Here is a 24292-nt window from a genome sequence, read left to right on the forward strand (position 1 = left end):
AGACTCGAGCCCAGGTGTCTAGCCGCTCCTGGAACACTGGCTCTCGCTGGCTCTCTCCGCGCGTTTCAGCTGGGAACCGTGGCGGTGTGGGCGAGCACAGACTCGAGCCCAGGGGTCTAGCCGCTCCTGGAACACTGGCTCTCGCTGCGCAGGGCCTGTGTAATACATTTAAAGGGTTGTTTAATAAGACTAGTTTACCAAGTATTAAACCAAATCTTCATTTACATTCTTCAATAAAGCTTTGACAAATGACCATGTGAAAAATAAACTTCAATTAGTACAAAAACCATTTTTAGTAAATTATCACTATACAATTAATAGTTTATACAGGTAATACACTAAATCAAGTCTTAAAGGCACTGCAAAATGAGCAAACTTTTAAAAAATGTGTAATTTTTCAAATTGGGAATCTTCCTATAAAATAATAATCATTTCCCTTTCACTGCAAATGGTTTTAAGGTTGAATTTTTTAGAATGTTACATTTTCTCTATATGATACAGAGCTCAAAAGGTAGCCTAAACCACTAATATAATCAAGAGCAGCTATAGGAAACAAAAAACATTCTAGCTATGTTATACAAAAAATCAATAATATAAGAATCTAGGTGCTCATCAAATCATTGAAAAGTTAGGGAAGTAAACTCAAGCATGGGGTTTAGATTATGATTTTCATAGTAAGACCAAAAGAAGACACAGCAGGGGAACAGCTGCCTTTGCTACATTTAGAAATAGAATAAGATGATCATTGCCAATTAGCTGTGGAACTTAGGAACATACTGTTCTAAGTAAGGTCAGGATTCTATCACACCCCCTCTGGACACACAGAAGTCTGTGACTGGACTCTGAAATGGGGCTTTTAAAAGCATGTATAGTCTCTACTACAATGTCAGCATAGAAGCAGACAAATGGCTTCCATTCCACTTCCAAAATCATTTGCCAGGCTCTCTGAAGCTGAGCTACTATGCAAAAATGACAAGTACACTAAGACCATGCCCAAGACCCTGAAAACCATGCCTCTCTGGAAGCTGTCAGCATCAACACTATCAAGAGACTCAGTCTACATCACTGTAACCCAAGTGACTAAAGAAGCCTCCAAAGGATTCCAAGCCTCAGCCATTTCAGACATCTCTAAGAGTGCCCTGGACATCATGGAGATTAGACAGCCCCATCTTGCCTTAATCAAAGTCTTGCTCCACAGAATCTTTGAGCACAATAAAATTATTTTTATTTTGTATCAACTTTTGGAGTGGTTTTTAATGCAACAAAGTATTATAGATGTTTTATATTAAACATAAAACTATTTTTTTAAAGATTATAGTACTCTATTATGTGATATATAGCACAATTTATGTAAAATTTGAGGTAAACTATAACTGGTTTCTATAATAACTATTACTACAGTGACTATTAAATAATGTTTTATTTTTCTTTGATATTTAGCATATTTCTTTGTCATAAATGTCTGGAATGTCTGAGCTATGATTAAATTTCTAAATGTTTTATGCCAGTTCATATGTATATATATAAAATATAAGAATAAAATATATAGCATGGTAAAGAAAACCATTAAAAAAGAGTATTAACCTTAAATTTTTAAAAACTCACCTGTGAAATTATCCTTTAATTACATAAGCCCTATTGAAAGCATAAGGATAGGGTCCAAATTCTGGGGTGCCTACCTGTAATAATGTCAACAAGACCTCATGAGTCAAACATGAAAAGCTAGAGGAAATTTGTCTGACACAACAGGTGGGGGAGAAAAACAAAAGTAAGATAAATGATAGGAAGCAGGAATGTAGACCTTCTGAAGACAGGAAGGGAACCTAGGGATAGAGGGAGAGAAGAGGGAAGAAAGGGGAGTACAAAGGATTAAGATGCAATATGCACATATATCAACTCCTTACAATGCATGTGTTCATTATGTATTGCAAATGTACTAAAAAAGAAAAAGGAAGGCATGCTGAATAATCTGTTAATTGATGCCACTCTGCTATAAGTGGAAATAAAGCATATGCACATGAAACAGCAACCAAAGATGGTAACTGCTAGAGAAGAATACTGTAGCTCTGGTTTAAGAAATCCAAAGAGGGGGCTGGGGATTTAGCTCAGCGGCACAGCGCCTGCTGGCAAGCGCAAGGTCGTGAGTTCGATTCCCAGTACCAGGAAAAAAACAAAAACAACAACAACAAAAAAAAAAAAAAATCCAAAGAGTTCTGGCTAGGTGGCAAATTTCACTGTTCTCAGGGCTTTGCTACACACTCCTGGATCTATCAGAGATTTATCCCACGTTCCCATCCCACATTCCTATAAACAAGCTCTAAGCCCTTGAACATATCATGTCTTTGAAAAGGGTGGGTTTTTTTTTTTTTTTTGACTGATGAGCCCAGTGTGGGTGTATTGTAATTTGTACCCTTAAAGCTGTCAGTGCCAGCTGTTGCCCTTGGTGTGAGAGAGAAGGAGGGATATACTTGGCTTAGCTTGTCCATGATAACTCATCATGAGCTATTTCTGCCTTTCCATCTGGGCTGTGAGATCTATGTCAAAGTGGAAGATGATTGGTCCCAAAAGGCTTGGATCTCAGTGTGCATTACATCACCCTCCTTAACCCTACTACTAAGTATGTCTTCAAAATTGCTACCTGTTCCAAATACTTTAGCTGACCCTGTGGCCCAATGTTTAATCATACGGACACTGAGAAAAGATGGATTTGAATCCTGCCTACCTGGTTACCACTAGGTGATAGAAGAAAATTTTCCAAACCCTTTTTTTCTGAGACTCAATTTCCTTGTCTGCAATAATAGGAAATAATAAAAGCACCTACACTGCAGGGATGTTAAGATTAAATGAAGTAAAATACCCACCATTTAAATACTTGGTAAATATTTACTTATTTTTTTAAAAAATAGTAAAACACACCCGCATATAAAATGATAACTAATTCTCACCCTTGACTCACTGCAAAGGACTCTGGGACAGGTGTAATTTTAGTCTTTCAAACTTTTCAAAACATAAAGGCTGTAATAGAGTATGGACTGAGTGTCAGTTCTATGTGTTCAACATCGCCATTAAGCATTCTTCCCCCATGTGACTCTTTTGCCCTTTGAGTAACAAAAAAGAACATTTCAAACTGCATTCTGTGCATTGCAGAACTGAGATAATGTGTCAGATGCAATTTGTTAGCTTTTAAGAAAAATAAAGGGAGGGATAAGACATAATTTTAGTTGATAAGATCGAGGGCTCATAATACTAAGCAAGCACTTTACCATTGAGCCCAAGTTTTTCATGTTGTATCCAAACAGAAGTTCACTCATGAGCCCTAAATGAGCAGTACTTTTATTTTGGGGAGCACTTTTGTGCTTTTGAATAAGAGTGACAGTAAAATTATATTCGTTGTCTACTGTATATCAGCATGTATTCTAGCATGTGACATGTGTGTGTGTGTCTCTCTCTTACACACACACACACAAATCACAAAACTACATAAGGTAGGTAATATTCTAAATTTATGGAAGGGGAAACTAAAGCATGCGGACTTCAATAATTTATACAACTTGTAAGTGGCAGAACTGGAATTTGAACCCAGTCAGTTTGGCTGAGAGCCAATATTCTTAATTCCCATTCTTGCTGCATGGTGAGATGCTCCTGTTCTATAGTGTAAACTTCAACCACTAAAAGTATTTCCAAAACTTGAAGTGTATATTTAAGTTATGTAACAAAATGTCCAATACTAAACTTATTTCATATTGCCGTTAAATTATATAATATATGCACAGATACAGAGTAAATTTCAAACTATGCTAGACAAATAAGAAAAATGCATTTAATTTAATAAATGTTTTTGAAAATTTTTGATAAATCTAAAACTGTGACTGATTCTTAAAATAGCGAGGATTTACCCATAGTCGTATGATTTAGAAAAAAAGGATTTCTTGTGCTTCTGTTTCACATGTTACTCTACACTTTAGAATTTCCGTAAGTGAAGGTCTGTAATATTTATGCTGCCTTCCCCCTCTTGGTACAGACCATGTAAATGGACACTGCACAAGTCCAACTTCTCAAAGTTGCGGTTCTGGAAAACGTCTTTCTAGTGCTGATGTTTCAAAAGTAAATCGCTGGGCTCCTGGAAGACCACCATTTCGAAAGGCACAGTCAGCTGCTTGCATGGAGATATCTTTACCAGTTACAGCAGAAGGTAGGTTAAACGTATCAAGTTTTGTGAGGACAGTTAAAATTCAATTTACTATGGTAGCAGATGGTGGGAGACAAGCTATGGAAGTCTCATGTAAAGGCCATGAGTAACTGAGAGCTTGGTAGGGCTACCAGCATGACTCCAGAATTTGCTAAGGGATGAAAAGGAGAGTAGGAATACTTACTATATTTTATTACCTGGAGAAAGAGTCTGAGGACTTGTGTATCTTTCTGTGTAAATAGTTATGAAACACCTTTGTACCTATCCAAAGGGAAAGGAGAGTAAAGCTACTAAAAAGAGAAATATGAGGAACTTATATCCTGGAGCAATTAAGAGCACAGTACAATTTCACTAAAACTTTACTAAGATTAGTGAGCTTATTATGCCTGTCTGAGTATGCCCATATAAGTGTTGATAATCAAGAGATTATGAACCCATTCTGTTTCCTTAGAGTGGGCTGAAACATCCTCAGAGAGATCACCACCATCCATAGGATGGCATAGTCTACAGCTTTTTATTTGGCCACACACGAAGTTGGGACAGGATTTGAATTCAAGGTGGCAGTTTGATACCAGTTGAGAGATAGTATTTGCATTTTGGTTTTGGTACAAACTTCAATTTTTGTAGTTGTAATTTCCCCCAGATATATAATGTGTTTATCACAGAATATTTATGATCTAGACTACTTCTTTCACATCAGTAGCCATAACAGTGTCACTAATTGGAAACTATCAAGAAAGCATTAATAATATTTTTGACAATTGAAAGATAGGAAAGCAGCATAATTTATCAGGAAGTTTTATAACTTTGACTATTTAGATTGAATATATTTTCCATATTAGATCATTTTAACTAGTAGCTGAGGTAATGTAGAGAAAGAATAAGTGGTAAACTGAAATTCAGGAGACTCAAGGCCTAGTTTTATTTCTGCCCAAATTTAAGATTTATACTTCTGCACTTCCATCTCTCCATTTTCTAAGCTGGTGAACTAAAGAAACTTCCTTCCAGATCAATTAATGAAGAATGAGATGATACTTTCTGTTTATAATTTTAGTCTTCATATTTTACCTGACTTCACTTATTTTGGAAATACTCTAATACTTAATTTTTATCTTTATATTTTCCATAGAAAACCGAGAAAATTCTTATAATCGTTCTAGAAGCTCTAGTATCTCCAGTATTGATAAAGATTCAAAAGAAGCAATTACAGCATTGTACTTTATGGAATCCTTTGCACGGAAAAATGACTCTACCATCTCCCCTTGTCTATTTGTTGGGACTAGTCTGGGAATGGTGTTGATCATTCCCCTAAACCTACCATTATCAGATGAACAAAGGTTTTCAGAACCAGTCATGGTATTGCCAAGTGGTAAGAGTTTTTATTCATCCATTGCCTTGTTCTTTTTTCAAACTTAGATATAAAGTATTAATAATTTGGGTTGCTTTACTTCTTCACTTTTTTGTTAGTATATGTTTATGATATATAATAAATATATTTATCCTGGGAAACTGGTACACATACATAGCACATCTTGACCCTTTTTGCTTCCCTTCCTCCCCCTGCTCCCACACCCTTAGGCCCACTTGCTGTATTAATGTGGAATAAAGATTGTGACTGTTATGTGTAATAAGGACTACTGAGAATTTCCTAAAACATATACTATTCCAATATTTGCTGTGTTGTGAATTACCTGTCCTTCAGGATAAAAGAGTAGAATTATTTCTATGGTAGTAAATTGTGCAACTGCCTAAACAATGCCTTAAACAATGTGTTTCTGATAAGCACTGAGCAAAACCTTAATGGAAAAGTTAAATTTATTTTTAAAGAATTGAAGTATTTCTTGAAATGTCTATGCCAGATTGGAGCCTATGAGTATTTTTACATCATCCTTGAAGAGCTCAGAACAATTAAACTAGACACCTTCTGACTTAATGTAGATTTCTAAAGTCGTTCACAATCTTCTCATCTTGCTTCAAAGATATATTACATGATTTTTTTTTATTCTAGTGCCTAGAAAATTTAATCTGTCATAAGGGTTCCTGCTAAGGTATATGTTATATTCTTTTCCTACTTTTCTTTTCTTTCACAAAAGGGATGAGTTTAATTCCCTTTGTGTATAGGTTAGCCTTCCAACTGCTGGCACAAAATGCCTGACATCCATATACAACTTAAACGAGGAAATAGGTTATCTGGCTCACACTGTCAGCAGTTTCAATCCCTAGTTGTCTAGATCCAAGGTAGAAACATCATGGCAGAAGGGCATAGTGGAACAAAGATGCTCACTTCATGGCAGCCAGGTATATCTACAAGGAACGATTACTAACAAGAGCTACACCCTCAAGAGGCACACCAGTGACTGACCTCCTCCAACTGGACAGCACCTCCTAAAACCATAATCAACTGTGAACATCAGTGTATTAGTCTACTCATGAGTATAGCACGCCCATGATCCAGTCACTTAGCCAAGAGTCTCTTCATCAAGTCGATAATTAAGATGAACTGTCACTATGTGTTATTACTTCAAACACTTATGATAGGTTCCATTAATTTTACTCCTTTCTATATAAGAAGTGGTTTTGGTTGTTCTTAAGTTAAAAAAAAAGAATTTCATTAATATACAGCGTAATTTTTAGTTTAAAAGAATGTATAGGGTATCGCAGGTTAGAGACAGTTGTTTCCTTTATTAACTAGAATGCAAAGTTCATATGATAAATGATAGGAAGAATATTCAGTTCTCTAATGGTGTGACAAATTTAGATAAATCCATTGTTTTAATTGGTTAGTATCACTTTACTATAAACATATATTTCACAATAAAGAAACTTGTTACTGTACTCCTAATTCTAAGGAAATATACACCATTCTTTTTACTCAGCTTGAGTCAAAGCCAGATCAGTGAGGTCATAATGCATTATTAGTAATTCAGATTCATTCTTTACTGAACAAATGTGCCAGACATTCATTGCTCATACATTTAAAAGTTGAGTCAAATTTTATACCACATAAGCTTAAAGCCATACCACTGACCTCATTGATAAATTCAGTGGTCAATTCTCAGGCAACATCTTTTTGACATATCTGCAATTTCACTTGACTTGTATTCTAGAATGTTATATTTACCTGATTTTCTTACTGTCACTCTTAACTGTTCCTTTTTGGTTTCATCCTCATTCCATTGGACTGTAATCATCAGAATACCCCAAGATTAACTTCTTCATATTTTAGTTAATTTTATTGGTACAATTTAGATATACATAGTGTTCACACTCATCATAGCGCATTTGTACCTATACATGATGTATCTTGATACTTTTTTCCCATTCTTCTTTCCTCCCTGCAACCCCTCTTACCCTCCTTATTTATAAAAGCTTTGTTTCAATTTTTTCTTTTCTCATTTTTTTTCCTTTCTCTTTCTTCCTTTCCTCCTCCTTCCTCCCTAGTTCCCTTTCCCATTTGAAAATTTTCTTTCTATTTTACCATGTATGTTATACATTTTGGTCCTTATTTATACTTTTGGTTCCTCACACCAGAGAGACTGTGATATTTACACATATTTATACATGTCCTCCAACTGGACAGTACCTCCTAAAACTATAATCAACTATGAACATCAGTGTATTTATTTCACTGTCTGATTTATTTCACTGAAGAGTATGTTTCAAGGTGCATCCATTTACCTAGAAGTGTCTCAAGTTTATGCTTCTTTATAGCTGAGTACTACTCCATTGTATTAAAAAGGCACATCTTCTTTATCCATTCATAGGTTAATGGGCATTTAGGCTATTTCCAAGATTTAGCTATTACAAACTGTGCCACACTATAAACATGGGTGTGCACATATAGCTGTGGTATGATGCTTGTAATTATTTTGGGAAGATACCAAGAAGGGAAATAGTTGGTTCAAATGGAACCTCTAGTTTTAGTTTTTTTGTGGAATCTCCACACAGATTTCCACAGTGGTTGCACAGGTTACACTCCCAACAACAGTGGAAATGGGTTCCTTTTTCCCCACAAGTTTTTGATAATAGCTATTCTTTCTGGAGTGAGATGGAATCTCAGCATTATTTTAATTTATGTCTCTCAAATGACCAATGATGTTGAACATTTGTTCATATATTTGTCATTTGAACCAAAATAGTGAAAATGGCCATACTCCCAAAATTGTTACATAAATTTAATGTAATCCTAATCAAAATACCAAAAGCATACCTCATAGAATTAGAGAAAACATTCCTAAAATTCATTTGGAACCAGAAGAGACTAGAATAGCAAAAATATCTCTGGGCAACAAAGGCAAGGGAGGGAGCAACACAATCTATGACTTGAAATTAGACTACAGAGTTACTGATAAAAAAAGAGTGGTACTGGCAGAAAACAGACCTAAGGATCAATGGAATAGATTAGAAGATGCAGAAACAACTCCAAACACACTCAGCCACCTAATCTTTGACAAAGAGGCCAAACACCTTCACTGGAAGACTAACTTCTTGAACTTTTTCTCTTTTCTACTTAGTAAAGCCCTAGATGAAATCAGCAAGCCTCATAACTTTCAATGCCATTTATAATCTGATGGAACATATATTTATATTTATAGTCTGAACCTACTCTCAGATTTCTGACACAGATATTTAGCTATTTGACATCCATGTTTAATAAACATCAAAATGGACAAGTCAGAAACTTAGCTCCTGATATTCCTGTCTTTTTTTCCCATAGTCTTTCTAACATCTACTAATGGCAATTCCATTCTTCAAAGCTCTCAGAAGAAAAGCATTGGTGTTATTCTTCACCTCACTCTTTTACACCCTATCAAATAGTGGCTTGACCTTCACAATATACTATACTCAGATTTAGATATTTCTCACCATCTTTATTGTTGTCACCTGGTCCAAGCAAGCCTCTGTTTCTCACTTGGATCATTATACTAACCTCTTTGTTCTCCCTGTTTTAAACCTTGATATACCCAATAGAAAGAGTGATCCTATTAAATGAAAGTTAAATTATATCATTCCTATTCTCAAACCTCTCATTTCATTCCAAGTAAAAAGTCTAAGAAAATCTTTAACATGCTGTACAGGAAATTTCATAATGGTGCCACTTTATTTCTCTGATTTCATCTCCTATGAGTCTTCCCTTTGCCATTCTAGAAAATCAGGATATATTAAGTGTCTGAGATTTTGTTCTGTGTGCAAGATAATGAAGTTAGATTGCCAGATGCAAGAATGCTGACAGAAAACATGAAACTCTGGGATCAGAGAGAAAGGATATTAGTAACAGCAATCATAGAAAAACAACATTTTGTCTTGGTTTCCCAAGCTCTAATTACCACAGGGTAATGGAAAGAATCCCTCCCTTTTTTATACGTCTGCTATAGGAATCGAGGCAGCTGTTTTGCCAAGGGCAGCTCATTGAGAAACTGTCATTTTCATGATGATACGATATAAGCATTGAAAATAAGTATAATGACTTCCGAAGTAAAGTTTCTTATCTTTTACTTTGTTTAGTTAGTTAATCGGTTTTTTTAGGCCAAATTTTCTCTAGGTAATCCAGGTTGGCCTCAAACTTGCTTATGTAGCCTAGCAATCTGGCTTCGAACTTGCAATCCTCATGCCTCAGTGTCCTAAGTACGGATTTACGTACTTGGATGTGCTAACGTGCCCAGGTTCTCTTTAGCCTACTTTAGGCCATCTCTAAATCAAGAAAGATATTTATATAGTCATGCATTACTTACTGACAATGTGAAAATGCATTAATTGATGATTTCATCATTATATAAAGATCATAAATTGTACTTAAACAATTCTAGATGACATAGGTCAGTCACATAATATGCCTCAGTGTATCCAAAAGACAAGGTGAACATGAAATGTATGAGACTGATGCTGGTGTAACAGAGCATATTGTTTTATAGTAACACTTTTTTAATAAGTAGAAGAGCACACTCTAAAATAATGATTAAAATATCATAAATACAGGAAGCAGTCATATAATGATTTATTATCATTATCAAGTATTTTGAATTATACATAATTGTATGTGCTACTGTTGTATGTGACCAGCAGTAGAGTAGGGTTGTTTATACCAGTATCACCATAAACATGTAAATAATGCATTATTATGCTTACAGTCTCACTAAAAGAAATTTTTCAGTTCTATTATAATTGTGTAGGACCACCATCAAATGTGTGGTCATCACTGAACAACAGGATGTAATGCAGATCTTTCTATAGCAGGTAGTTAGTTATGAAATTATGGTTTTAAAGAGTAGCATAGTTAGTCCTGAGTTGATCTTAATTAAATCATTCTTCATAACTGTTGTCATTATTCTTTCTTTATGGGATTTGAAAGGGCTGTTCTTTTATAACTTCACCTTTAAACTGAAACACCTAAACTGATACAACCTATTTTCTCAGTTGCTATGTTGTTATGAAATCCAAATCACATTTGGATTTCATAAAGTATGTTTTTAAAATGTAAATGAGATCTTAGATCCTCCAAATATGTAGTTATTTTGAATTTGGTAAATTTTAAGTACTTTATAAGTAAGTTACTTTCTAAACAGAGTGCATTTTCATCTGTCACCCTTCCCTTTTCACATCTCTGTTACATTTATAATCTTGAGACATGCCTGCCTGGATCGAGACCCTTATTCTCTCTGTATAATGTCAAAGCATAAAGGAAAACAAGGACTAGTGTCCTAACACTACTTAGGCAGGGTCTTAAAATGTCCAGAGACCAACATAGTCCCAATTACCTCCTCAGCTGTATAGTATATGGTGCTCTGAGACTGATAAAAGTCACTCATAGTTGGTGATCTGGCATGGATATTCAACCTTGGAGAATCCATGAGAGTGAACACATTTTCTTATTAAGATACATACTCTGTCCTAAGAGCTAAAGGTAGTTATTTTTAAAGATATTTGTTTTACATACAATTAAAATTGCTACCAGGAACTCTAGATATTAAAGTTTGTGGAATTTATTAAGTGTTTAATTTCAAATAAAGAGAAATGATGCTAGCTATGGTGGTGCACACCTGTAATCACAGCACTTGGGAGCTGAGGCAGAAGGATCATTACATGTTTGAGGCCAACCTGGACTACAAATGATACCCTGTCTCAGAAAACCAAAACAGAAAAATGAGCAATTTCTAGAAAGTGAGACTTAAATAAGAAAATAATATCAGATGATATGATTTTTCTCAGTTGAAATTACTTTAATGAGTGAAAGTTATATATTTTCTTAAATCTGACTTTTTAAAGTTTTTTATACAACAACGAAAGACTCCTGGATTAGGAATCAGGAACCCTGAGTACTGGTCCAGGTTCAGCCACGAACTTGCAATATGATCTGACCCATGTTATTATCTTTTGGGATATGTTTTTCTGTTAATATAATGAGAGAATTTAACAAGTTGATATCTTAGGCTCCCTTTAGACCTGATGTTCTGATTACAAGTTATTACAACAAAGCTACTGATTTGTGTATATTAGTGCAATAGTATAGTGCTGTGTATATGTGTGTGTATATATATATATATATATACACACTCACATTATAAGGTGTAAAACATTTATTGTCTATTGATGAATAACCTGTTTTAGAAAGAATTTTATATGGCAGTGATATAAAATTGTTTTTATAGGTACATTCCTGTCATTGAAAGGAGCTGTGCTAACATTTTCCTGTATGGACCGAACTGGTGGATTAATGCAACCTCCATATGAAGTTTGGAGGGACCCAAACAACATAGATGAAAATGAAAAAACTTGGAAAAGGAAATTGGTCATGAATTCCCCATCTTCATCCCAAGAAATAGGAGATCATCAGTATACAATAATCTGCTCAGAAAAACAAGCCAAAGTCTTTTCACTGCCTTCTCAGACTTGCCTTTATGTTCATAACATCACTGAGACATCTTTTATACTGCAAGCCAACGTGGTGGTCATGTGTAACAGTGCCTGCTTGGCATGCTTTTGTGCTAATGGGCATATCATGATAATGAGGTAATTGGCTTCTTTATAAATTATCTGGTAATCATAGACAGTGGATAAGTTACAATACAATGAGGTTATCTGTCACTTTTACTATGCATAGTTCAAGTGAGAATTTAATATACAGAATTTCATTTGGTCTTTATATCTTCTTTGGGATATAGGAAAATGAAATATTATTGACATCTTCCATTTCACAAATGTTAATAAATTAAAATAACTTGCGTGAAGTTGCAAGTCTAGAAAACAATGAACAGTATACAAAAAGTCATCATACACACTTTAAAAATAAGGTATCAGCTGAACGATTTTATTTTATTCTTAATGAAATAAAATTTGTGAGATGTAAATTATTACATGTTTCATGAATTTAGCAAACTGTTAATATATGTATAGTATGTACAAGCCCCATCATTCTTTTTAATATCTCACCTAATTCCAAAATCATTGAAACAGATGAGCATTGTAGTAAGCCTATAAAGGATATAAAAATTAGCAAAATGTGATCTTAACCCTTAATCTTACTATCTAACTGGGGATATAAAACAGGTTCACAGTTATAATATAAAAACAATATAAATTCCAACAGAGGAAATATGGAATTGAATTTTCTATTGATAAAGTCCCCAGAGATCAAAATGATAGAATAGTTAAAATGTATCATAAAAAACAACTGTTGGTAGGAAAATTACCTGGAGAGATACATGGAGGTAAATTATTGAGGACCTTGAATTGCAAACTAAAATATATTAAAAAAAACAAGTGTTAAAACATGTAATTAGCCTCCTCTAGCTATGCATTAGGAAACACACAAGGACAGAGAATTTGGGTTTCCTTTGAACTAAGTAATAACTAAATGGAAGGAAGGGAGGGGAAAGGTGTGAGAGATTATACAGGGAAACATGCAGAGCTCATTAATTGTGACAGATAACTGAGGTTGCTAAATGTTGGAGTTAGAAAAGAATTTAAAGGTCACACTTTTCAATTTGGATAACTGTAATGCTATTAGCATATAGGAAAGCCAGGAGGATTTGGAAAAGCTGATGATAAGAAGTTTGGGAATGAGTTGAAGTTACTTATTTTTTAACATATGGTACTTATAAGTCATTCAGCAAAAGTTTAGCAAACAATTTAAGGTTTGACCTCTTAAAAATGTGAGCAAAACATGAAGCTTTGGGAGTTTTCAATATAATACCTTAGTAAAAGTTATGATGGTGATTGAGATAATAATAAATGGTAGTATATTTGTTCAGGAGGTGTGGCTCAGTGGTAGAGTAAGTGCCTAGCATGAGCAAGGTCCTTAGTTGCCCAAAGCCTGCATGTGTGTGTGTGTGTGTGTGTGTGTGTGTGTGTGTGTGTGTGTTTTAAGTAAGTTTATGGAAACAATTTATATATACATAATGATCACATTCATCTTAGGGAATTTGTACCTGTACATGGTGTATCTTGATTCTTCTTTTCTTCCCATTCCTCTTCTCTCCCTGTAATTCCTCTTCCCTTCCTCCTTATTTTCAAAACTTTATTTCCATTTTTCCCTTCTTTTCACTTTTTTCCTTTTCTACTCCTCCCTCCCTAGTTCCCCTTCCCATTTGAATATTTTCTATTTCACAATATCTATTATACATTTTGGCCCTTATTTCCATCCTCGATTTCTTACACCAGAGAGACTGTGGTATTTACATCTGTATGGCTGATTTAGTTCACTTAAGAGTATGGTCTCAAGGTGCATCCATTTACCTAGAAATGTCTCAAATTTATACTTCTTTATAGCTGAATACTACTCCATTGTGTAAATGAAACAAAACACATCTTTATCTGTTCATTGGTTTATGTGCATTTGGGGTGTTCCCGAGATTTAACTATTACACACAATGCCACTATTAACATAGGTGTACATGTATTTCTGTGGTATGATGCTTTTAATTATTTTGGGAAGATACCAAGAAGGGGAATACGTAGGTCAAACAAAACCTCTAGTTTTAGTTTTCTGTGGAATCTCCACAATGACTTCCATGGTGATTGCACCAGTCTACACTCCCACCAACAGTGGAGAGGGTTTCTTTTTCCTCCACAGGCCTGCCAGCATTTGTTATTGGTTGATTTCTTGGTGATAGCCCTTCTTTCTGGAGTGAGATAGAATTTCAACATTGTTTTAATTTGCATCTCTCAAATGATCAGTGATGTTGAACATTTTTTCATATATTTATTTGCTGTTTGTACTTCTTCATCTGAGAAGTGTGTATTCATTCAGATGCCCATTTTTGGATTGGGTCTTTAAATTTGGGGATATGGTTTTTTGAGTTTTTATATATGCTAGAGATTAGTCCTTTTTCTGAGAAGCAGCTGGCAAGAATTTTCTCCCACTCTGAGGGTTGTCTCTTTAGTCTGTTGGTGATTTTTGCTGTCAGAAGCTTTTTAATGAGATCCCAGTTGTTGATTTTTTGTGATAGTTCCTGTGCAATCAGGGTTTTGTTCATGAAGTCTTTGCCTGCCCCTATATCTTTAAAAGTTCTACCTATTTTCTCTTTCACCAGATTTAGTGTTTCAGTATTAGTGTTTAGATCTTTGATCCATTTTTATTTTAATTTAGTGCATGGTGAGAGATAAAGGTCTAGGTTTAATCTTCGGCATGTGGAAAGCATCATTTATTAAAGAAGCTATGTTTTTTTCCAGTGGGGCTGTTTAGCCCTTTTGTTGAAGATGATGTGGTTGAGTGTGTTTGGAGTTTTTTCTGCATCTTTTAATCTGTTCCATTGATCCTCAGGTCTGTTTCTTGCCAGTTCACTCCTATAGCTAGATACAAAGTTAACCCTCAAAAATGAATAGCATTCTTGTACGTAAATAACAAACTCACTGAGAGATAAATTAGGGAAGCCACACCATTCACAATAGCATCCAAAAAAATGAAATACTTAGGAATCAATCTAACAAAAGAAGATCTATACATTGAAAACTACAGTACTCTAAAAAAGGACATCAAAGAGGTATCAGAAAATGGAAAAAATCCCTTGCTCTTGGATAGGAAGAACCAATATAGTGAAAATGGCCATACTCCCAAAGTTGTTACACAAATTTAATGAAATCCTGATCAAAACAGCAATAGCATACCTCACAAAACTAGAGAAAGTATTCCTAAAATTCATTTGGAACCAGAAGAGACATAGAATATCTAAAATATTTCTGGGCAACAAGACAAGGGAGAGGGCATCACAGTCCCTGACTTAATTATATTACAAAGCTACTGTGATAAAAACAGCATGGTACTCCCAAAACCTTTTAAATAAAACATAGAAAAATATTAGAAATATTTAGAAATATTTCAGATATGTGGTATTGATTTGAATGTGCAAATTCTGATCCAGTATTTGTTATTCTCATACCATTGCACTTTTGGCCTGGTTTATTTATCAGTCATGTCTTTAGTGGCAATGCCCTAGGTTATAACTGATCTTCATTTCCTGTTAAGGAGTAAAGAATGAGGAGTACATCCACTCATTCTTACACATAGTGCCATGCCCTCTTTAGTCTGTGGAACATGGTGGCACACATCTGTAATCCCAGTTTTCTGGGAAGCTGAATCAAGATGATCACAAGTACCAACCTAGCCTGTGCACTTTGGCAACTTAGCCAGACCCTACCTCAAAATTAGAGAATGAAAAAGCGCTGGGATACAGCTCAGTGCAAAGGCCCTGGGTCCAAATTTTGTTTTGTACTGGAAAATAAAAAAAGCTATTTTTATATAAAGAAATACTTCTGTTAACTTGAACATAAAATGTGGATTTACTTTTTCCATTCAGCTTACCTAGTCTTCGTCCAATATTGGATGTTAATTATTTGCCACTGACAGACATGAGGATAGCGCGGACATTTTGTTTTACTAATGAAGGACAGGCATTATACTTGGTCTCTCCTACTGAAATTCAGCGGTTGACATACAGCCAAGAAATGTGTGATAATTTACAGGTAAAGTATTTTTTTTAAGTTGGAGTTAAAAAAAAAAAAGAATGGCAGAAATGTCTAAAAACTACTCTGTTACCTGTATTAGGCTAGCAGTAAATATCCTCTTGGTGTTTTAAATGTGTGCTCTTCATTGTGACCCTACCAATTTCTTCATTGTGACTCTTGGTCTTATTTCCTTCCCCTGTACAAAGACCTGTAACTCAAGATCTCATAAAAATACAGATAGCCAAAGCACATCTGTATAGATTCTGACTTGGTATTTGTGGAAGGTGGCAGGCACATCTGAATTCTAAGTAAATATCATGTTTCTCCCAAAATAAAGACCTACCCAGAAAATAATCAGCTTTGAGAACTAGACATCAACAATGCCAGCTCCAATCAGCCTATCCTTCCTTGCCTTACCTGCCACTGCAGAGTAGCTAAGGAGCAAGAAAACGGTGAGGGGTAATCTGCATGACAGTGGCCATTACCATGGTAATGATCAGCTAGGGTTTATTTTCTAGGTAGGTCTTATTTTCGAGGAAACATGGTATTCCCCGCAGTCATTCCAAAACTCTCCAAATAGTGAGAAAAGATTCACTTCACCATGCAGTAGGGTCCTAATTCACTCAATTAAGTGATCTTAGCCATGTTGTCATAATCTTGTACAGGTAGTTGATATAAAGATAGATTCAGCTTCCTTGCACATACCACCAAAGGCTTCCTGTTTCCTGGAGCAGCCCATGCTTGGCTCAGAAAAGGGAACCAGGACAGGAAAGAGGCTGTGGTAACTGCAAACAGATTCAGAAGTCTAAATTGGTAATCATTAATCATAGGCAAAAGTTAATTCTCAAGTGAGTATATTTACTTCCTCATGCTTTTTAGAGAAAAGGAACAGAAAAAGGAAATTTTTAATATATTAATTACTAGAGATGGAGAAAGAAATGCTAGAAAGAAAACTGTAAGCAAAGGAAAAATCAGCAAGAAAAGATATGAAAGCAGACTGTCTTTTCATGATGTGTTTTAACATACCACAGTGTTACCTTTTTATCTATTAATTTATTCTTAGTTGTTATAAAGGGTTTTTTTTTCTTTCAATTTGCTTCAGGACATGCTAGGAGATCTGTTCACTCCTATAGAGACACCAGAGGCTCAAAACAGAGGATTTCTGAAGGGACTATTTGGTGGAAGTGGGCAAACATTTGACAGGGAAGAGCTCTGTGAGTAAACTTCTGATTACAAAAATCTCTCTCTCTCTCTTTCTATCTCTCTTTCTCTTTCTGTAGTTTAATGTAACATGTGATCTCAAATTTTAAATTAGGTGTTTTTTCACTTGTCTTAAAGTTTGAACATACTGCTTTCTGTACCATGAAAATTATTTCTGTTTACCAAGCATTAATAAAATTGATCACTTTATATCAGGAAATAGTTTAACAAAAATGATATGTATAACTCAAATAATGAGCAAGCTAACAAATGTTTCATTTGTAGGTAGATCATACCTGCATAGCAAGGTGAAGGCATTCAGTTATTAAAATCTGAAAAAGTTCTTAATGTGTCTGTCTATAATCACTGATGGGAAACAGATTGTTCAAACTGCAAGATTTATCAGTGCCCAATTAACTACTCAAAAAATTTCCCAGTGAGACGCTGATGAACAATAATCAAAAAGCAGAAGGAAAATACTAGGGAACCTTCCAGAGAAAACATAACAATATATTTTCCGGAATATGCTACCATGATTTTGGTTCTGCAGATTAAAACTCTCTTCCTCTTGAACCTTTAACTATGCAAAAAGATCTAGCTGCCATGATATAATGAAATATTATTTGGCCATAAAAATAAAAGAAGAACTGAGACATGCTACAACATGGATGAACTTCAGAAAAATCACACTAAATCACCAGGTCAGACACAGATCATATATTATGTGATTCCATTTATGTGAATGTCCAGAAAAGGCAAATCTATTGAGACTGAAAGCAGCTCATTGGTTACTGGGGCTGGGATAAGGAAAGGATGGTGAGAGACTGCTAAACACCATGGGGTTTTGTAGTGTAATGGAAATAGGCTAAAATCAGAGAGTGGGTATAATTGCACAACTTTGTGACTACACTAACAACCAATAAGTTGAATACTTTTTTAAGGATAAACTCTATGGTGTGTGAATTATATCTCAATAAGGCTCTTATTCTTAAAAAGCTAAACCAGGTATGGTGACACACACCTCTAATCCCAGCATTTAGGAAGCTGTAACTTCAAGGCGGCCTGAACTACATAGTGAGCTCAAGACTAGCCTACATGATACAGTCAGACACTGTCTCAAAAACAAAAAAAATGTAGGTTCCATCCCAGTGTTATTTTGTTGGAAATGTTCACTGAATTTCTGGCAAAATAACTGTTTCAATAATTTTTTAACTTTATTGAAGTGATTGAAACTAGCTTTGGAGGTCACTGGGAAAATGTTAGTCTTTATGAAGTCACAAAATCTCAGTGTATGTATATTAATGTCCGTTATTTATATACTATATTCCTGTTTCCCATGCTCCAGTATTTACAGAAAGAGAGAAAATCTGAGACTTACAAAGGCTGATAAATCAAGATGAACATAGAAGGTTGGAAGGTTGGAATAAAGATCTGGGCAAGAAATTTAAGCAAAATATCAGATCCTAAAACGGGTAAAACATGAGGGCTCATGTCTTGAGAGAATGCCAATTCAACCATGTCAAGAAACGCAGTTACACTATGTTGTATGGAAACCACCCCACCCCAAACACACAAATGCATGTGGTAATAATATTTTTCTGAGTCTCTTTCTTAGGCTTTTTCTTGGCTAAGTGCTAACATCTTCAAATACATACATATGACAAGACCAAATATGTCAGTCTTCTAATGTGAATTATGACAGTAGAATTTAATATAAGTATTTTGTTTGGGTGACAGTCTTGACTATTTGAATTATTTTGACAAAATGTTTTATATTGCTATGCCTTAAACTCCTAGTCGGGGAAGCCACCGCAGGAAAAGCATCCCGCAGCCTTGCGCAACACATCCCTGGACCAGGCAGTATAGAAGGAATGAAAGGTGCTGCTGGAGGGGTGATGGGGGAGCTCACTCGAGCCCGGATTGCACTGGACGAGAGAGGGCAGAGGCTGGGAGAACTGGAAGAGAAGACTGCTGGCATGATGACCAGCGCAGAAGCATTTTCCAAACATGCACATGAGGTAATTGCCTAAGTGAACGTGGGCATACTCAGATAGTCATAACTTTAAATATTTAGGTCGTACACAAGAAAGTTTAAACAGAGATGCCATGAATATAATGCTTGGCAGACAGGGTAAACTGAATATCTTATAAGTATTAAAAATCTCTGGTTTGGGAGATAATTTTTGTTTGTTTCTTTGTTTGTTTTATTTTTTGTTTTTTTTCTGGTACCGGGAATCGAACTCATGACCTCATGCTTGCCAGGCAGGTGCTGTGCCGCTGAGCTAAATCCCCAGCCCCTGGGAGATAGTTTTTAACCAGAATGTATGAATACTTTTTTACTTTAGGATATAATTAAAATTGTCTATTGGACCTGATAGGTTTGTTTGGAGTATCAGCTGCACACAGTGTGTGTAGGTGGAATGTGTGTGCCCTGCACGAGGGGCAGTAGAGACTGTGATCCAAAGCCTCCACTTTGTCTTAGTCCCTACAGAATCTCTATGAAAAGTCTTTATAGCTTGATTGGGTGCCTGGTTTTTAAACCTTTCTCATATGTACTTTATTCTACAAAATAAGACATCCTGTTTTATTATGTTTTGAGATTTACTTAAATATTTATGATTAGCTCAATATGGGCTTGATTTGAATAGCACTGTTAGAGATGTTTTTAGCATTTTATGGTGACTATTTTTCTCTTTGCAGTTAATGCTGAAATATAAGGATAAGAAATGGTACCAGTTCTAAACTTCTAAGGAAGCTGTGACTGCTTTGAGAAACCATTATTCAGGGAAACCAAATTTATTCCCAGCATCACTATTCAACTGCTAGAAGCCAGTTTCTTCTACAAAATGTTCCATTATAGTCCATCTGAAGTTATTGTAAAGGAGACTTATCAAAGACACTGTACAACCCAAAGGCTGGAACCCTGGTTAAAATCCCAAGATAATGGCTAAATATGCCTTTTCCCGTGTGGAATGGAGCTATCATCTTGGCATGTGATTTGCTAAAGATTTACACTTAGAAACTATGGGGAGTCCTTTTGATTTGAATTTCCTGTACAAACAAAAGCATTAATGCACTTAATGAAAAAAATCTTTGCATGATAAATTAACAGCTTAAGAGGAAAAGAAAAAGAGCATGTTGTGACAGAAGAAAAAGATTTATGGTAAATTATTTTTATAAATTGGGCCATACCCAACAATTTCAAAAATCTACATTAGAAGATATCAATGCATTTCAAATATATTTCCCATATCCCACTGAAAAACAAAGCAAACAAAACATAAACCCAGAGTTTTCTTCTCACCTGTAACCTTCATTATACTCAGAACATTACTGAATTCTTACAGCAAGAGTCTGATTAATGTTCTTCTCTCTCCATTGTATTTTACACCATTCACAGTTCTCAGTCATAATCAAGTATTGCCAGGACAGTAAATTATTCCCAACACAATTATTGCCATTTCTGTCACCTTCAGAATGGGTTGCTATTTTTAGTCATTAAACCATGCAGGATGGGGTCGCCTTAAAGCATTTTTTTCAGCCTGGTTTGTACTCTGCAAGGGAATTGGCTATAGGTTTGAGGAACTAGCCTATTAGAACAAGGCAGATAGCTTTGAGAACTGATTTCACAAAGAGTGAAATTTCACACCTCCCAATTTCAGTTTCTAAAATGATATATTTTTAAAACTCCATTTGTATCCATGTCTGTCAGTTACACAGTATATTACTGTTCAAACCCAGTAGGGTCTACAGCCCCAAGGTGCTTTTGCAGCCTGACATTCACAGACCAAACTGGTCATTCTCATTAGCATGATTCAGTAAAACCTCAGTTAATATATTGGAAAATGAATTCTGATTTATTATATTTATGATTAATGAGGGCTTTTATTAGAAAATATTTTTTGGTTCAGTACTTATTAAAGGACAGATTTATGTAGTAGTGTTTTGCTATCTTGGCCTCAATTGTCATTATGGACAACAGAAATACATAGTTTAATGATATAAAAATCAATAATTCATCGAGTCAACTAATATAAGCTCCAAATTTTATCAATAAATACCAAATATAGGCTGCAGATATAGCTCAGGGGCACAAGCACCTGCCTGGCAAGCACAAGATCCTGAGTTCCATTCCCGGCACCAAAAAAAAAAAAAAAAAACCTACCAAATACATATTTCTTATTCAAAATTCTCAAAAATAAAGTATCCCCAACAAGTTATCCATCATAACAGAAAAGTACTAAAGACTGAAAAGAATGAAGACAACTAGTACTATTTAACATGATTCTGAAGTTTTTATGTATTCAAGGACCCATCTTATAATATGCTGCTCCTTCAAAAAGAACCTTAATGTTATGGGTTTGACTTAAAGAATTTTGATTAATCAAGGTATTACTGGATTTACATTTGAGTTTCTTAAAAATTCACCATTTTCCTACAGTCCAAGTTATTTTCATAGGCAAAATTTGGGAGGAGGTTAAGGTTTTTTTTATTTTATTCCTTTAAAATGCTTTCAGTAATTTTGAAAACAGAAAAGATGATTGAAGGAGTTAGAAAATGTACACGAGGGTAACATTTTTCAGAGTCCTTAAATTTGTCTGGCTTCTTAAAAAAAAACTTTCAAAATCTTTCAAACTCATAATAGGTAACAGGGTCTGGCTTGGAAATACAGCAATGACATATAAAATTGTACAGTGAAGATATTACAGAAAGTTGAAGCCAGATCTGGAAAACATTGACAACCAAATTGCAATACACTATTTCTACCATCAATCTCAAGGTCCCAGTCTTTTGATTTTTCTAAACAAACACTGTATCACTTCTCCATTTAAATAAATACCTAGAAGAGTGAAAACTTGGTTTATTTTAGGAATGATGGAATTCAGCCCAAAGTAGTATTAAATTCAATAAATACCCTAGAGCCTAATAAGATTTAACTTGTTCTGGGCTGAGAGAAGAGCTCAGTGGTAAAGCATTTGCAAACTATGCACAAGGCCCCAGGTTCTATCCTCAGCACTGCCAAAACTATGGATTTAACTTGTTCTATGTCAGGGTTTCTTGATAGCAGCACTATTAGCACAAAACTTTCTGTTGTGGGAGATTGGCCTGTGTATTGAAGGATGTTAGTATAACATCCTTGGCCTGTACCCAGTAGTTGCCAGTAGAAACTCTCAGTAAGGACAGTCAAAAATGTCTCCTGCTACTCCCAATTGAGAATCACTATTCATCTTTTAAAGAAACAGATTGTGAAATATGTAATATATGTCCTGAGTAAAACTGCACCTAAGTGCATGTTGTCAGCAAGATAAATTTTTAGACCCAAAATTATATGTGTGGTTTATATGCAATAAACTAAAATTTTGGAGAAAGCATTTATGAACCAGTGAGGAAAAAATATTATTGAACATTTTAGAATACACAGAGAAAATATCAAAAAGGATATTATGCCCTTTTGCAAGAGAAGTGTTTAAATTTCTTGCTTCAATGAATAGATCAAAAGTTTATTGTTAGCACATCACTTGGAACTAGACAGGTGCTTCTGAAATGCTTGAAAAGAACAGGTTCCTCTAAGTGATTTAAATGTGCTTACACAGTTGTTTTTACAAGCCCCTTAATGTAAGGGTAATTTCATCCCACAAACTTCTGGTAAGTGGAATCCAAAATAATGAGGTTTTACTGTATCAAAATTATTTTTATAATTCAAAGGGATAGCAATAACAAGAATCTAATGTGATTTTTCTCTTTGAACATTTCCATTCTGTAGCACTAACACACACACACACACACACACACACACACACACACACTCACCACTACCACCACCATCACCATTTTTATGGTCATCATCTTGGGAAAACAAGTACTATTGACCCGTGTAATCCTTTTCATTTTCTCATATTTTCTCTATCTTATATAAAAAAAAAAACCTCTTAGTAACCTTGACATGATGCAGGTGATCACCCTAAGCCTAGTTTATCATAAAAATTACATTATGTCTGCTAAGGTGGCGTTAGAAGATAAGGCTTGCAAACTACAGTCTTGACAAGCTGACGTTACCTCCTTATGACTCCTTTCATGGATAAGCCCTTTTTAGTGTTCTAACAGAAAATAGCCTTTCTTTTCCTTAATCATTGAGAATCTAGACTATTTGTTTATTTGTTCTACTAATAATGTGAGCAATATTATTTGTTCTAATAATGTGAGCAATGTGAAATCTTCCACTTATCTTGGGGTCTTGAGAAGAATGATTAAGTTATCATTTATGTTAACCCCCTACAAAAGCAATACTACTGACTTTGCTTCCTATGCTTAATTAAGTCTATGGCCATACCACCCTGAATGTGCCTGATCTCGTCTGATCTCTGAAGCTAAGCAGGTTTAGGCCTGGTTAGTACTTGGAGGGGAGTCTTATAATTCGTTAAGGCCCAGATATAGTGTCTCAGGCACAACCAGGGTCACTGTCTGCCTGTGGTTTTAGTAGGACCGTGACAGAACTGAGTCAGATGTGTTCAGTATTTCAGTCATAGAGACAGTTTTCCAAATCTTTTGGAATTGATTCTCTTTAAATCAAAAGCCAGGTCCTTATCTCTCAAAGTTTTAAGGGGATTTTAAGGGAAAAGTTCCCTGTTTATATGCCTCCATGTGCAGTCCTAAAGGGACTATCTATCCATTATCTACATGACTTTGAGAGGAAAAAAAGGAACAAGATTAAGCCTAAGATTAGCTGAGGAAGATTAGGTAGGTTTTTGAAATATATGGCTATAAGATAGTTGAGCAGATGGAGAAATTAAGCAGGCTGAAAAACAAAAAATCTTCTTGGTTTAGGATTATTGGAACAACCTGGGAATATATCTGTATGATCACAGTCTGCCCATATGGGGAAAAAAAGAATACCGTACCCTGGCCACACTGTTCAGAAAAGACCATGCCAAAGCAAGGGAGCCCAGCATATCCAGACTTGCT

General features: G+C 35.1%; 1 protein-coding gene across 9 annotated transcripts in view; it reads left to right on the forward strand.

Annotated features, from left to right (window-relative positions):
- Positions 1–20441, forward strand: part of Stxbp5l (syntaxin binding protein 5-like) — a 369984-nt gene extending 349543 nt beyond the window's left edge. For all 9 annotated transcript variants that reach the window (XM_005386478.1, XM_005386477.1, XM_005386476.2 and 6 more), the window contains 7 exons: positions 4022–4192; positions 5319–5558; positions 11836–12196; positions 15982–16147; positions 17232–17343; positions 19127–19347; positions 20030–20441. In XM_005386478.1, coding sequence (XP_005386535.1) covers positions 4022–4192; positions 5319–5558; positions 11836–12196; positions 15982–16147; positions 17232–17343; positions 19127–19347; positions 20030–20071 — 1313 coding nt within the window. In that variant the 3' untranslated portion in view covers positions 20072–20441. The remainder of the gene's footprint in view (positions 1–4021; positions 4193–5318; positions 5559–11835; positions 12197–15981; positions 16148–17231; positions 17344–19126; positions 19348–20029) is intronic.
- The last annotated feature ends 3851 nt before the right edge of the window (positions 20442–24292 follow it).

Source organism: Chinchilla lanigera, unplaced genomic scaffold (assembly GCF_000276665.1).
Source record: "Chinchilla lanigera isolate Chin_1 unplaced genomic scaffold, ChiLan1.0 scaffold00026, whole genome shotgun sequence".
In the NCBI taxonomy this organism is placed as follows: Eukaryota; Metazoa; Chordata; class Mammalia; order Rodentia; family Chinchillidae; genus Chinchilla; species Chinchilla lanigera.